At 42.1% G+C, this 15922-nt stretch overlaps 1 protein-coding gene across 1 annotated transcript; it reads left to right on the top strand.

Annotated features, from left to right (window-relative positions):
• Nucleotides 1-716: 716 nt before the first annotated feature.
• LOC134522355 (protein-glutamine gamma-glutamyltransferase E-like) lies at nt 717-14327 on the top strand. Its single transcript, XM_063349969.1, has 13 exons — nt 717-795; nt 2640-2807; nt 3129-3362; nt 3938-4056; nt 4557-4685; nt 6157-6334; nt 6500-6635; nt 7525-7628; nt 8115-8360; nt 9607-9912; nt 11668-11825; nt 12039-12172; nt 14047-14327. Exons 1-13 carry the CDS (start codon nt 786-788, stop codon nt 14192-14194), a joined length of 2070 nt encoding a protein of 689 aa, XP_063206039.1. The 5' UTR covers nt 717-785; the 3' UTR covers nt 14195-14327.
• Nucleotides 14328-15922: the final 1595 nt, after the last annotated feature.

The following is a 15922-nucleotide window of genomic DNA, read 5'->3' as shown; positions in this document are numbered from 1 at the left end:
TATCCCATCAAAAAACCAGTAGCGTACCAGATGAAAACAATGATAGCTTTTTGTCACATCACAAATGTACTTACCTGTCATCTCTGTAGTGTGTCGTGCAAATATAACATGGAGTGCTTGTCTGTTTAACTTTGTGAAACAGTTATGATGTGACAAATGAAAAATCTTTTCTTTAAATTTGGCCTGATTAAATTTGGGGCAGAGGCAATAGCTTGCTCATGTTTTGCAATTACTATAATGCAGTGGGGCAGGGGGTGGGGGGAAGCAGCTCTGGGGAAAAAAAAACAAAACAACAAAATGTATTCAGTGAATTAGTTTAAAGAAAAAGTAGCTGTAAATATTGCTCATGAAGTATTCCAAATTAAAAACAATGTGGTACAAGAAGTTATGCTATTCCTGTAACGTTAACATTATAACAGAAAGAAATGCAACTGAATGATGAAATTCTTATAAATTTAAATACATTAAGAAACTCTTAACAAGTGGCCAGACTACTAGGGATAAGTATTGGCCAAATTTCAGATGTCAAGTTGCAAAGAAATGAGATCAGGATGTAGGGACTGAGAGCGAGAAAAATTAATGAAAAATGAATCCTCAAGCCCTGTTGCTCAGATAAAGGCTGGGGAGCAAAGGCGGCTGTTCAAGCTCCACCCCCGCAGGAAATATTGCAAACAGGCAAATTTACACCTAGATTTTTAAAGAAGTGAAAGGCACCAGCCATTCTTTGAGCCAAGAGAAGCAGAGGAGGCCGTTCAGAGGAAAGCTCCTGGACGTATTGATCAGATATGGGCCCAGGTGAGCAAGGGGGAGGCCCCTTCTGTGGTGCTCTTTGTTATTTTCTTACATCCATGCCTCATATTCAGCTCTGTAACAGACACTGAAAGATCACTATTTCTCTAAGGAGTTTTCATCCAAGAGAAAAGAAAAAAAAAAAAAAAAGGAAGAGAAAATTCCTCCATCGAGAGTTAGGAGAAGGATTTTCACAGGAATTGTGTTTCTTCACTGATTGTGCGCATAGGAAAAGCAAGTATTATCTGATGTAAAAATGATAAATTTTGCAAATAAGAAGGAAAGGAAAGTCCGCAGCTATTTGAAGTTGTCAGACAAGTGCAAATGAGAGACTGACAAATCCGACATAAGAGAAAGAAGCAAGGCAGAACTTGGAGGAGGGATCATTGCAAAGGCTGAGGGGGGCTACAATAAGCAGAGACGGCTGAAACCTGAAGTTAAGGCAGAGAGGATACAAAAATTTAGGGTTTCTTTTTTTTTTCTTGTTGGTTTGTTTGTTGCAGTGGTGGGGTTTTTTTGCTTGCATGCTAGTATTTATATATGTGCAAATTGACCAGTTTAATATTATAAATTGTCCATGTTGCTTTTCCAACCTTGCCAGGTAACTCCTGCCTTCCTAAAGGCAAATCTCCCCCACCCCTCAGCTTGATCGACAATAGATATGCTTCATTGCTAAGTTTCTGAAGATTATTTTTTTAAAAGTAGGTACGTTCCTGAAAAATCAAAGTTCGTGCTGCTCACCTCGATACTGTAAAAAAAAAGTGTTCCCCTGATTTGAACTGTGACTACATTGCTAAGACTACTAATGTAGTTATTTCAAGGCTTGCCTAAACTCGATAAACTTAAGGTCATGCTGTAAACAAACAAAAAAATCTTTAATAAATCTGGTTGAACATGGGATAATGATTTTTTAGTCAATAATGGCACAGTGTTCCACTGCTAAGGACCACGCTCTTGCTCTTTCCTATTCTCCCTCTTTGGAAGGGGGTGGAGAATAGAGAATGATAAAAATATTTTTAAAAAGCATACAGTGCCTTTAGGGGAAAAAAAAAGTCTCTTTTTCTTCTGCACTTCACTTAAACCATGGAGCTATGTTCTAGTAGAGACCTCTGCATAGGCTCTGATAATGTCAGAGCCAAACCAATCTCAGATGCTTATTCTTTGGCCTCTGATGAAAGCCATAGTTCACATGCAAGAGCTTATTATTTCACGGACGTGGTTTTAGTAGCGTGCTCTCCCCAATTCTGCCATCTCTCCCCCTGCCCAATGACAGCCCTGTGGCTATCAACATGTTCTTGATAGGTGCTTCCAACAGACAGCAGCTGCCAGCTAAATCAGAGGTACAGGACATGGAAAAGGGGCTAGAGAACACACGTCGCGGGTTAAAAGGCAGAAGCGTTTCTCAGCTCAATCAGGTTTCTTTGTTTTTTATTTGGAGGCAGCAAGGCTGTGTCTCTGTTAGTATGACACCATATCTTGGAATGGATGACAGCTTGAAAGAATTAGCTGAGTTCAGCCAGTTTCTTTATCCAGGTAACTCACGAGGATTAAATTCTCTCAGGGTTCTCTCCTCTTAGATGCCTTTCTGATTTTTCTTTAGTATCAGGTATACTACTGCTTCTATATTTAATTATGCAAATAATCTCTAACAGTCTAGGCAAGGTAGAGTCTCTGTCTCAAAAAAAATAATAAAATGCTCACAAATAAGCTATTTCTCTTTTGGTGGAAACTTCACATGGGTACTAGCTACCTGTAGAAAGAAACATGCAGTTCTTGAGAATGTGATGGTGCTCCTTCCTCCTTGGATGTATCCTCAAGGTTTTTTTTTTCCTCTTCTCACTTTTTCATAGCTGCATCGCAGCCAAGTACCAACTGGCACGTGAAAGAAAATGCAAGAGATCACCACACAAGTAAATTTTCTAGCAGAGAGTTGATTGTGAGGAGAGGACAGGCCTTTGTTATCACCTTCAATGGAGCAGAAGAGGCTGAGCAAAACTTAACATTCATCGTAGAAACAGGTATGGCTCCCACCTTCTTTCACAGAAAGAATAACGCTGCCTCATGGCATCCTTTTGGCGCAATATGCACTATAGGGCAGCGAGATAATACCTTGGAGCCAACATGCTGGTTCACGCAGCCATGGAACTGCTTGAGGGGTTTGTTGCATTAGTCCCATCTCAGCCAGCAGTGGTAGCTCCCTTCAGTTTCCAACGTATGGCACAAATCCATCCAAGGGGAGGGTTACATCTTTGATGAGTTTGTTCACAACTAAATCCCTATTTGAGCAAGTGGGGGCAAAAAAAAAATAATAAAATAATGTTGTTTATTTTCCTTAAAAGGTCCAAAACCATCCAAGCAGACTAGGACCCAGGCCATATTTGGTATCTCCAGCACAGTGAGCAAGGAGAGCTGGAGTGCAGTTCTACAGTCTACCAGTTCCAATTCTGTGAGCATCTCCATTTCCAGCCCACCTAATGCTGTCATCGGACGTTACAAGCTGAGTGTTCAAAGTGACAGCTCCTCCTCAGCAAGTCTTGGCACCTTTGTTTTGCTCTTTAACCCATGGTCTTCAGGTATGAACATGTTGACTTTCCCCTGAAAGAACTAAAACGCTTGTAGCTTCATTAATATTTGCAGCTTCTTCATTTGATCTTCTGACCTTCTTTAATAAAGGGGCGGAACATGCACGGCATAATGTATCAATGAGAAAAGAAAAGGGTTTAACAGTTTCTTAGGACCTCCTGGTACATAAAATCAGCTCTGTGTCATATATTTACTGGAGGGCTCTTTCCCCTAAAAGATGAAGTTCTGCTTAAGCAGATTGAGTTCTGCTTTTGCCAGAGCTTCCCTCCTTCTGCACAAGTTTAGACTAGTACGTCTGGTCTCTGTAGAGCCAAGAGATGAGACACATCTACCAGCTGCTGTCTTCTCCCAGATTTGACAGTGTCATACCTCTGTTCTTCACTCAGACACCCCCCACTCCTTTCTCTAATTATAGGAAATCACGAGTTTCACAATCTGTTTATAACAGCAAGGACAGAAAAGGGTGGATACCTGCAAGCGTTCTTATTGATGGAGACCAAGGCTCCTGAGGTTGTGTTTTATTTTGCCTGCTGTGGTGGTACATACCTCTGCTTTGGCTTTTCAGGTGATGACGTGTTCATGCCTAGCAAGGCTGAGTGTGAGGAATATGTACTAGAAGAGTTTGGCATCATTTTTGCAGGCAACAAAAATCACATCAGCAGCTTTGGATGGAACTTTGGCCAGGTAAATGCAGCACTGAAACACCAGACGGTGTTTCGTGCTCTGGTTTTCGCATGAACTGGGTGACCAGGGCTTGTTTTCAAGTTCATTGCAGTCATACACCTCTGAAGAGCAGAAGTCTGGTGTTGGAATCAGAACTCGTGCCAAGCCCTGTTATACCAATTAATGTGAGGATTCGTAATTGCCTAGTCAGTGATATGACCTGGGACTTGGAGGTGCAGCCAGCAGGAACCTTAGTGTCTGCTGGGTGGTAAAGTACTGTAGCAATGCTGAGAGGCAAAGTTCTGGCCTTAAATCCACAGATTCCAAGTTTTGAGAAGCTTTTAGCGTTCTAATCTTCACAGTTTGTTGAGGCTGCATTTTTATATGGTAATTCCTGGCTGAGCTGCAGCACTTCTATTCAGTGATTAAAAAAAAAAAATGAAACACTTACCTCTACTTGTCCTGGTTTTTAGTAGAGCTAATCTGTGTTTCCAAAACTCTAATTTATTTCTATAACATAGTTTCAAGCAGATATTCTCGATATTTGCCTTTCCATGCTGGATCGAAGCTTAAGCTATCGTCAGGATCCTATCACAGATGCGTCTCACCGAAATGACCCCAAATACCTGGGCCGCGTTCTCAGCGCAATGGTAAGCAACATGTTCAGAAAGTCCAAACTACTAACTGTGTTTTTAAAGTAGTTAGTGAAAGTAAGTATGAAGACACTTCTCAGAAAACTTTAGGCCGCTGTTTGTATGCACAGAAGTATGGGCCAGAGAAACACCTAGGTGGCCATCCGATCTCAGCCCACTAGATTTATCTCATCTGTGTTATTTCTGATACTTATCACTTGGATATCCAGCAGTCAAACCAAAAGTATAAGACACAGGGTGGTATGTTGAGGGACCAGTCCCTTGGAGGCCTTTAGTCCAACCTCCCATTTGAAGTGGAACTACAGTGGTACTAGATCAGTTCAGCCAAGGATTTCTCAGGCTGCCCGGAAAATCTCCAAGGATGGAGATTTTGTGGCCTCTCTGGGTGACCGGGCCAGAGCTGCACTACCCTTTTAGCGAGGATTTTTTTTTCTCTTATGTCAAATATGATTTTCCCAAGCTACAACTTTCTGCCATTGCCTCTGGTTATACAGCCTGCCAGAACAGAGAAAAGTTGGACTCTGATACCTTAGTACGTTTCATTCAAGTACTTGTAAGCTGCTGCTACGTTCCCCTTATCCCCTCCTTAACCACAGCCCAGTGCTCTCAACTTCTCCTTGCAGACTGTGTGCTCCAGGGCCCCTGACCGTCTTGGTAGCCTTCCCTCCTGTGCCCTCTTCAGTGTCTGAATCCCCTTGAACTGAGGGACCCGAAACTGGAGACAGGATTGCTGGCACAGCCTCGTTAGGGATAATTAAAGGGCATTAACAGCTTCCTCTCAATCTCCTGGTCACACTTTTCCCAATGTAGCCTAGCGTGGATTTTCCCTTTATGATGAGCGCGCGCTGTTGGCTCAAATTCAACCCGGCATTTGCTGTAACTCCCAGGCCCCTTTCAGATGGGCTGCCACTCATCCAGCCCATACCAATGTGTGGCGTTATTCTGCCCCAGCTTCTGAAGTCTACACCTTTTCTTCCTCAACTTCATAAAGTTTCTGTTGATGCAGTACCCAGGATTTTCAAGGTGGCTGTGCCTCATTTGTTGGGTCAGCCACTTCCCCTAATTTAATGTTAATTTGCTGAGGGCTCACTGCATCACGATGATGCAGGCCCATTCTGAAAGCTTAGCTCTGTGATACATTTTGATGTTGCCGTTCAATCACACGGTCATAAAGTTGCCACCTCACGTCAGGAAGGTTCACTGAAAACTGGTGTTTGCTTTCTTGCCTGGTGCCACTGTACTTGGGTGGGAGAAACAGTGTTTAAATGCTCTCCATTTCTTGAGAGGACACATATTTCATCTCCCTGAAAAGCTACTGCTTCTTCTTGAAGGCCAGCTGCATGAAACAGTGACTTTTGTCCACAAAAATGTCATTCAAGTCTTTTCTCCTGCCCGCTCCCCTAACGCTACTACATCTGTTGTAAACTCTTAATTTATCTCATCATAAGTTTAATGGTTATTTTTACAGGTCAATGCCAATGATGACCAAGGGGTGGTGCTAGGAAACTGGAGTGGAAATTATGAGGGTGGGAAAAGCCCAAGCAGCTGGACTGGAAGTGGTGAAATCCTGCAAAGCTGGAAGAAGTCAGGATTCAGACCTGTTAGATACGGACAATGTTGGGTTTTTGCAGCGGTATTGACTACAGGTATGTTTTATGCCGTGCTCATAACTGAGACTGCACAGATTCTGTTAAAAGAAGCACTAACAATAGTTCCAACATGAAAGTCTTTCAAGACATTAGTATGTTATATGAAACTTCATGTTCCAGAAATCCTGCTTTCTGACTATGGTTTTCCATTTGCTCTTTTAGTGCTTAGATGCCTGGGGATTCCCACTCGTACAATTACAAACTTCAGCTCTGCCCACGATGCGGATGGAAATCTGCGTGTGGATGAGTTTTATGATGCTTCTGGGAATCATTTGAACAGGGCAGCTGACAGCATATGGTAAGGCTCTACGATATTCATAGCAGGACCTATCAATGCCTGTAGTGTCTTCAGGTGCAGACTATAGATTCTAATGACAAATGCTTTGTTACCTTCTTAAAAATTGCCTTAAAACCAGCTACACACACAGGATCAATAAAAAAAAATACTACAAAATAATACTACAAACTCAGTGTTTTCACTTTCTCAGTTAAACAGAGAATTATGATGTGAGTTATAACAGCAAATTGAAGCCAGGGCAGGAAAAGTTACAGTTATGATGCCACAGAAGACTGAAAATTTGTGATATTACACTGGACATATCAAGTGGTGAGACTTGACCCAGTTTGGAACTGTTCTTCAAAAACAGTTTGCCTTAACCTGTAAGAGTTCAACAGAACCAGCTTCCCTGCCTTTTTTTTTTTCCAGTGACATAATTTGCAGTGAAAATAATTTAATTATTGCCACTATTAAGCATCAAATGCAATTCAAACAAGATTGCATTCAGTAAAGAACAGGTGCAGTCCCTCACTTTTTGCCTTCTTTACTTCCCGCTTGTTCTGGACGCATTCTAGATATAAACAATAACTATAACCATAACATTACGCTGTTGGAAAAACAGCTAAGACTAAGGATGTGCACGTGCCCAGGAGTTTTGGAGAAAACCAGGCTCAAGACATTTTGTATAATTTTACAAATTTGCTTTCTGCCTTTGAACATTTATGTCTGTTCCACGATGCAACCTTCAGCTCCTAAATATAGTCAGGATCAGAGTGGAAGTGGTCAGTCTCAGATAAGAACCAGATAATTAAGGCATTTAATACATTTAATTAAGATGACTGATTAATGGATGTAAACAGGAATTTAGAAACACATGCTAGTATCTTACTTTCTTCATTCTTGCATGTAGGAATTTCCATGTCTGGAATGAAAGCTGGTTTACCCGCAGTGACTTGGGCCCCTCGTACAGTGGATGGCAAATTCTGGATGCAACTCCCCAAGAAGAAAGTGAAGGTACACAGATTTTACTTCAGGAATAAGGATGAAAAATTATAAAGTCAGTCACTTTCAGAGAGAAGGAAAGAAAAGAAAAAAAAAAAAGGAGTAAAACCATTGTAAAAGCTATTTCTCATCCTGCTCAGAAATAGAGTGGCAGAAGAGAATACTTTATCACATTAGAAAAGCCTTGGATCAGCTGTGAATGCCAAGAAACAAACTAGGCTTCTAGGAGCAGTCTTTTGCAGCAATTCCTATATTTCTAATGTAGGTATCCAGATCAATTGGAAGTTAAGGGATACTATAAAATAAATGAAGTGTACCTTCAGAATAAACAGAAGATACACTGATGATCAGCCTGGTGTGAGGGTCTATGTGGATGAAAGAGCTAGAATGGGACAACAGCACTGGGCAAGTCGGGAGGCATTGATAAAGATCTGTCTAGCAACCTGCTCACCGTGAAAGCGTTGGTTCAGTCTAAATCATGTTTTCGTGATGCCATAGGAATTTATCAGTGTGGTCCCGCCTCACGGAAGGCCATCAAAGAAGGAGACGTAGAGCTGGACTACGACTGCCCGTTTGTATTTGCAGAAGTGAATGCAGACTGTATGTACTGGAATTATGACACTTCAACAGGAAAGAAAACATTAATATTCTCTCAGTCTACCACAATTGGCCAAGCCATCAGCACAAAGGCAGTTGGCAGAGATGATCGTGTAGATGTCACCAATGATTATAAATACGAAGAAGGTAAATAAAACCACTGGTTCTTCTGGTTACATAGTTGCTTCATTCCCAAGCGTATATAAACTTTAGGGTAGGAGTCTCTCAGTGGGCAATGTTTGGCATCTATAAAGTAGCAGCAAAATTTATACTCAGTTTATTTGGTTCTAATAGAAAAGGGAAGAGAAGGTAAAGAATTAAGAATATTGCCTTGCTCTTTCTGATATAGAGCTGCTTTGTAGGACCTAAATAAGACAAGTCCAAATACCTCTGCATAAAGCGTTCACTGTTCCGCCTGCTTACTGCTAATGCGTACTGACCGCCCCTGCTCTGTGGGAATTAGTCTGCAGCCCGGTTATTTGACAGCCGGAGGAAAGGCCTTGCAGAACCCTAAGCTAAATCAGCACTTCGGCCCAAGAAAAGCAACTCTTTCAAAGGGTCAAACAGCATGTAAACTTGTCTGACCCTTGGGTTTGATAGCGCGGAAGAAGAATTACAATCACAAACTGAATTTGCAAGAGAGTCAAGGCTTTCCCTCTCCCTCCGCGCCATGGCGGGGCTGGGAGGGGACGCAGCCAGGACACCTGACCCAAACTGACCAAAGGGATATTCCATGCCACAGGACTTCATGCTCAGCAGTAAAAGCTCAGCAAAAGGCAGAGGAAAGGGGCGGGGGGTGTTTGTGGTTATGGCATTTGTATTCCCAAGCAACCGTTCCCCGTGTTGAGCCCCTGCTTTCCAGGAGGTGGCTGGACATCTGCCTGCCGATGATGAACAGTGAATGTTCTCCTCTTTTTGCTTTGCTTGTGCACAGCTTTTGCCTTCCCTGTTAAACTGTCATTATTTCTATCCACGAGTCTTCCTGCCTTCCTTCTCTTTCCTCCCCCTCCTGCGGGAATGGGGAGGGAGCGAGAGGCCGGGTGGGCGTTTGGCTGCTGGCCAGAGTCAGCCCACCACACCGTGCCGTCAGCCTTCCTTTAGATTAGGGAGCTTTTCTGTATTAGCAAATAAGAATTTACATTTCTAAATATTAACAACCATAAAAAGGGATAGAAATGGAAAGCGTGAGAAACTTTGGACTTAAGATTTTTACATCACCAAAAAATGCTACTAGAGGGGCAGTGATGTTACTCGCAAGGTGTGGCTGTGGAAAACAGCCTCTGTTCATCTCGGAGTACAGACGCTGTGTTCTGTTGGCTTGTCTCTAGCGGTCATGTAAAACAAGACATGCGTGTTAACTGCTGAGGATAATTTTCGCGGTTCTCTCTGACAGGCTCTAAAAAAGAAAGAGATATTTTTAAAAAAGCCCGGAAGAAGCTGGGACTTGAGGATAAGTTCGATCCTACGGCACCGACACAGGAGGAAATCGAGCAGAAGCCGGACGTCTCAGGGAAGTTCAAGGTGGCTGGGCCTTTACAAATCGGCAAAGATCTCGATCTAATTCTGGTCCTTGCAAACTTACAGTCTGACGCTAAGACTGTTCATATAAATATGACTGCTTGGAGCACCGTGTACACTAGAAGACCAGTTCATGGGATCTGGAAGGACTCTATATCTGTCACTCTGTCTCCTAAAGAAGGTAATTTATCAAATAACTTCTAATCATAATTGTATAATTGTTTAATCAGTAAAAGGGCATTAGAAGCTGGTGAACTTGGGGGGGAAAAAAGCTGTAATAAACTGCAACCTTAAATTTCTATGCAGAAAAGGCTAAAAAAAAATTACATTTCACTTATAAACATATTAAAAAGGCATGTTTCACACCATTTCCTGAAGTACTATTCACATTTTGGAAAATTTATCTCAGGAGTGAGAAGAAGATGGTGAGTAGACATGAAGTTTCATTCAACAAAATTTGCATTACAAAGTGATGAAGACAACAGCATAGAAATCAACTCCAACTAAAAGCGTTCTGGTCAATTATGAGGGGCCTTATTGAAAGGTAATAGGACGTGGCTAAGAGCAGAAACAAGAAACCTCACTCAGTAGCACAGTAGAATAGGACTGAAGCATGAGGAATAGAAATCACTGAAATATCCCGCTAAGCTCCACAGAAAAGGAAGTTTGTATTAAAGAATTGCTAAGGAGTGAGCGACCTAAGTTTTTTTAAAAATTCTTTTCAGATGGAGTTTGATAACGTTATGGAAGAAATTCTCTACCTAAATACGAGTATTGTTGGAAATATGAAATTAAGTTACCATTAGGAGCTTAGGTTAATAGATATATCAGCATCTCTAAGGTGAACTGAAAGATCATTGATTCACAACCAATACTATATTATATTAATCTTGAGCTTCAAGTCACTATTGAGAAGCAGAAATAATGTTTCATTTCTTTAATATGTAATTTGACTTCTGGAGTTGGGATCTACCACCTTTCCTAAAGCATTAGGAATCGGCCTCTCGGCGAAGACAGGGTTTATACACCTAATGGCATCCCAGTCCCGCGGGCACCTTGTGGTGTCCCGGTCTCACACAGGCTGCGTGAAACCAGTGGCCGAATTTACAGTCAGCAGGGAGTTTTTTCCCCAGATCTGGTGGCAGGGACCATTTGAAGAGATTTTTGCCCTCCTCTGGAGGTACGCTCCATTTGCTAGGATTTGTGGTTAACACATCTCTTGCTACTGGAGGAATGTAGGAAATTCACATTGCCCTCATTTCCTTGCTTACTTTTGCAAGACCGCATTGGTGACTTGTCATCTTTCCCTCTGCTTGTCATCTGCTGTGTGCTGCTGGAAAGCACTTTGTGGCTCACAGTGTTTACACGCAGGCTAGCTACTCTACAGTTTTCTGAATTTGATGTTTATTGTACAAATGGCCAAAAATGTGGAATTGCCTGGATTCAGAGACAGAGGAGATCCCTTCCCATCCAGTAGTCCCTGATTTGCATTACAGCATGGAAACTACAGTAAAAACACGTGATAGTGAGAAGCAGATAGGGCTAGGAATGATAAAAGAAATGCAAAATCGTCATTCAGATTGTCTCAGTATATCACGAGCAAACAGGCTGATGAGGCCTATCAGAGCATGTCCCATAACAGATGGAGCGGCACTAGTAAACTCCTTAAACTCCAGCTGTCTTACCTTTCAGAGCATCTGGGAGGAAAACAAGCCAGGCAATATAGTAGTAGGGAATGGAGGATGGATAACATTGAAGAAATCACTCTCTCTCTGTAGTAAACTGATAGATTTGCATGAACTGAGTTTGGCAGTGATGGCTGAAGGCCTTCCTATTCCCAGACACAGCAAAAAAGGAAAATACTAATATTAGGTATGACACTCCGTGGCCTTATAAAAGCATGTATCAATTCCTTTTTTTTTTTTTTCCTTTCCAGAGAAACAATTTCCCATTAAAATACCGTATACTGAATATCAACAGCAGTTAACTACAGACAACACGATCCAGGTGACAGCTTTATGTCATGTAGAAGGTGGGATTCAAGTGCTAGTGCAAAGAGACATTGCCCTGGACAATCCTACCATCGACATACAGGTAAATCGCTGTCCCTTTGCTCTAACTGCCATGGCAGAGAAGAGAGAAAAATGAGCTATTTCAAGTACTTTCTTCCCTGAAAGAGATGTTCTGCTCACGTTCTGCCATGGTCCATCATAGCATCTCTTAATATTGCCTCTTCTGATGACTGAGAAGGCTCGGATAGGAAAGAATACAGAGAACCTGACCTTTCAAGCCTTTTTCTTTGCACAGGTACTTGGTGAAGCAAAAGTGAATAGAGAAGTGGATGTGGAAGTGATATTTACCAATCCAATTGATACGGAAGTGACGGACTGCGTGCTGCAGGTAGAAGGCAGTGACCTGCTCAGAGGAATCCTTGAGATAGAGTAAGTACGAGAAATGCCTCCTTCCTGCTATTAGAGATACGTGAGCAAGAACCTCCACATGGATGACCTGGAACCGAACAGTGGGATGAGAAAGCGTTTTCTTCTTGCTGTAACTTGGGAGGCCAGTCAATGTAACATCTCCTAATGAAGCACATGGCTTTGAACCAGCTCTTCATCTAACCTAGGCTTTGGCTCCATGGTTTGGGAGGGCAAATAATTGCTGTAGTAATTGGACAGAACTTGTTTTCCTGCCTATCTAGCAGGACTCCGCAGTTCCAGCAAAAAAATACGTGCTTACCCATGCAGTAAGTGTTGCTGAGGGTGTCTATGCTGCCATAGGCCAGACGGGCTGAACCTTCTTGTACTGATCATAGGGCCAACAATAGGATACATGACTGTTTCTGCCCATACGATACCCAAATTATAGCACATGTTAACCAGGATTATTTTTTTTCCCCACGCTTTCTTAAAAGGACTGGAGGTGCCAACCTGGGTGTTCACCTTTCTAAACCATTTGTGTTGACATCAGACAGACAGACATGTAAAAAGCAGCTGTACCAGTATCCAAGCTTTGGGAACAAAAACGAACAGAGATCATTTAGACGCAAGTTGTAATCTCAAAGGGTGGTACCTCTGAAAAGTACAACCCCAAGTATGCTCCGCGCGTAGCTATTCCAGACACAATAACTCACGACTAAGGAGGACAGCTTTTACACAACAGGCTACACCATGGCCAGCAGCTGCTCCCTTGAAGACAGCTGAAATCCATGAGGCAGGCAGGAAGAGAATAGGAAGAATGGTGAATATTACAATACAAGCGTGGTTTGGGTTCAGTTTTTAAATTAAAAAAAAAAAAGTTTTCCAAAACAAGACCTACGGATACGCTGATTTTCAAGCTCTGCTTTCAGAACTCTACAAAGTAATTATCTTAGGAGATTAATAAACAGAGTCAAGAAACTATTAAATGGTGAATGAAGAGACTGGAACGAAGTAGGTTCCTTTTACTATAGATCCCAGGTTCCTATTTTATGTTTTGATGACTTAGTATCTTGACTTGCTCTTTTTCCTTCAGTATTTCACAACTGAAACAGAAAGGTTAAGTTTTCAGACTGTCCCCTGCTTTGTACACATACAAAATATCACACAAATGTGGATGTATGCTAGCAAATGCAGTTATTTCTAAAAAATACCTGGGATGTAGGAGTGCGCTCTTTAACTGAATACACACACACACACAGACAGACAGCAACTTAACGTTGCCATTTGCACTTGAGTAACTAGGAACCATCTATCCCATAATTTACAAGCTCTCCCGAGGGAATTTAGCCTGTTGTCTATCCCATACAACTATCCTCAGGCAAGACGAGACAATATGACAGGGTAAGGCTGTTTGGGAAAACCATAAACATGAGTTTCGAAGAATTACAAAATATATTGGTATAAAACATTTTAACTTCCGTTCAGAATTTCCTGCTGTGTAAACACTGAGGTTTTCTTGGTGCTATGATCTATTCTAATTGGGGCGTTTGTATTAATATTCTTCATGGTCTCAGATTATTCTTCTTTAATAATTCAGTGGTGTGCTTTACACCCCCTGCTCTGCAGGAAGTTTTGTCTCATGTGCTACTAGCACGTCCCCCTTTGTGTGCTTATCTGGGGCACCGCGTAACGTATTTGTGAGAGACCTTAACGCATGGGCTTGAGCATTTAGATACCTATCAGATAGCCAAGTCTGGTGTGGTCTTTTCATGGCCATCCTACGCTGAGCTGATAGGAATTCTGACTTAAGATGGGAGACGGTCAGTGAAGAACCTCAAGCGTGATGCACAGGCCTGTTTTCAGCTTATATTTTTCCCTTTGTTTCCTATTTCTAGCGTGCCACCACTAAAAGCCGGTGAGAATTCCAGTACGAAGTTTAAACTCATCCCTTTCGAGGCGGGTCCCAAACATCTACTTGTTAATTTCTCCTGTGATAAATTTGCAAACATCAAGACCTTTAAGATGGTAAATGTGACTGAATAACATGAAGATATACAATGAATGGTTTGTGCGTGTATAAACAGAACAAAATGTCATAAGAAATCTTGTATAAGACAATGAGAAAATTAGCAAGCCAAAATCCTTGCTTCCTGTGATAAGGTGTTACCAACATCATATCGTTAACATTTTACATTGTAATTTTAAATAAACTGAGGAATAGTTGATTCTTTATTTACTGTTGTGAGTGTCCTTGTTATTACAAAGAGCATCTTACCTTCTATTCAGAGACTGTTTGTTTGACTTTTCTCTGCCTTTCTTTGGAAATCATTCTTTCTGGCTCCAGATGTCTCTACACAAACATTCGCAAACTCATTTTTACACATTCAAAGCCTTATTCAGTGGACCGTCAAAGCAGCATTTTTCCTTACTGCAACCGTGATACTAGAAAGGAGCCAGGATGAATTGCACGATTTAGGTCATTCAGCTTTGTCTTTTTTGCTGCAAAGTCTGTCCTGATATTTCCTTTTTTGGTAAATCACAGCGACCAAATGAGGCATAGGAAAGGTTCAAAAGGAATTTGGGTAGTGTCCCATTTGAGAGGCATTTGACAAACACATTGAGATAATTGCCCAGCTCAACATACATGATATTTTTGTATGCTGGTATTTTACACCGGCTGAGAGTCTTCTTGGGCAATCAAAGGGAGGGTAATCTTAAATCTAAGGTATTTTTAACTTGGGAAGAGTTAGGAATTCTTCACTAGAGATAGTGCGTCAGGAAGTCATCTTTCAGAGTTCAAGTTTAGTAAAGCTTATTTAAACCCTTTATAGGAGGACAGGTACAGGCCAAAAGCTGGGCTCCAGCAACAAGTGAAGTAGGTGTAGTCCAGTGAGTGACTTGGTTTATGGCCAGTAATTGTACACGAGTAACTCAGTCTCTGACTGAAAATGAACCGTGTTGGTGAAGTGAATGGGAAGTCAAGCTTCTGCTCTACTGCGCTTTGGACTGCTGGGCCAGGAAGCCACTAACAACTTCACAAGTGCCTGGAGCCACCTCTGTGTTCCCCCTTCCACCACACAGCCCGGGTACCTGGGACTTGCCATAGGGACTCCTCACTCTCACATGAGCAGCCCAAGCTCGGACAGGCTATAAACCCCTTTCGTGCTTGTAGCCTGCAAAATTGCCTTAGGAGGGCACTTGCAGCCACCTGGTTTTCCACTGCCACCCACGTGACGTCAGTATGAGACTGTCCTGGACATAGAACGAGATGAGCTACAGCGAGGATGTGCCAGTCGCCCACAGTGGTACCCTGTCTTTTCCTCCTGGTGTTCCTCAAGGCTCACCAGAGCCAAAAGCTCTCATCATGTAGATCAAACAATAGAAGTTCAAGCTCGAGCATAGCCTTGGATTTAGATTGTGGATAGACTTAATGACTTCTTTTTACACCTCATGGATGCGTGGAAACAACTAGAGTATGCTTAAGTCAAGTGAGTCGCGCTAGCTGAAATGAGAGCAGCTTGTAAACTGGATCTCTAGGGGAATTAAAAGGAAGGCAACACCCTTTCCCTGAAACACTTCTCACACAGACGGAGTTAACATGTCTGTGTCTAATTAAATGCGTGCCTACCTGGCTACAGACTCACAGAAGGGCTTCTGCAAGGTTTTATGTGGAAGTTGTACTGATCTCCTCTTTCTAGTAAAGAGTAGCAGCAATACAAGCGTAAGGTACGATGTGGTTACCCTAAGGACACAATAGCACAATGCAAACAA

Source organism: Chroicocephalus ridibundus, chromosome 12, assembly GCF_963924245.1.
Source record: "Chroicocephalus ridibundus chromosome 12, bChrRid1.1, whole genome shotgun sequence".
Taxonomy (NCBI): Eukaryota; Metazoa; Chordata; class Aves; order Charadriiformes; family Laridae; genus Chroicocephalus; species Chroicocephalus ridibundus.
This window is presented reverse-complemented; position numbering and strand designations above follow the sequence as displayed.

Coding starts and splice junctions, on each gene's coding strand:
- LOC134522355 (XM_063349969.1), top strand. Junction 6,636..7,524: donor AGGGCAGCTGACAGCATATG/GTAAGGCTCTAC, acceptor TCTTGCATGTAG/GAATTTCCATGTCTGGAATG. Junction 8,361..9,606: donor TGATTATAAATACGAAGAAG/GTAAATAAAACC, acceptor TCTCTCTGACAG/GCTCTAAAAAAGAAAGAGAT.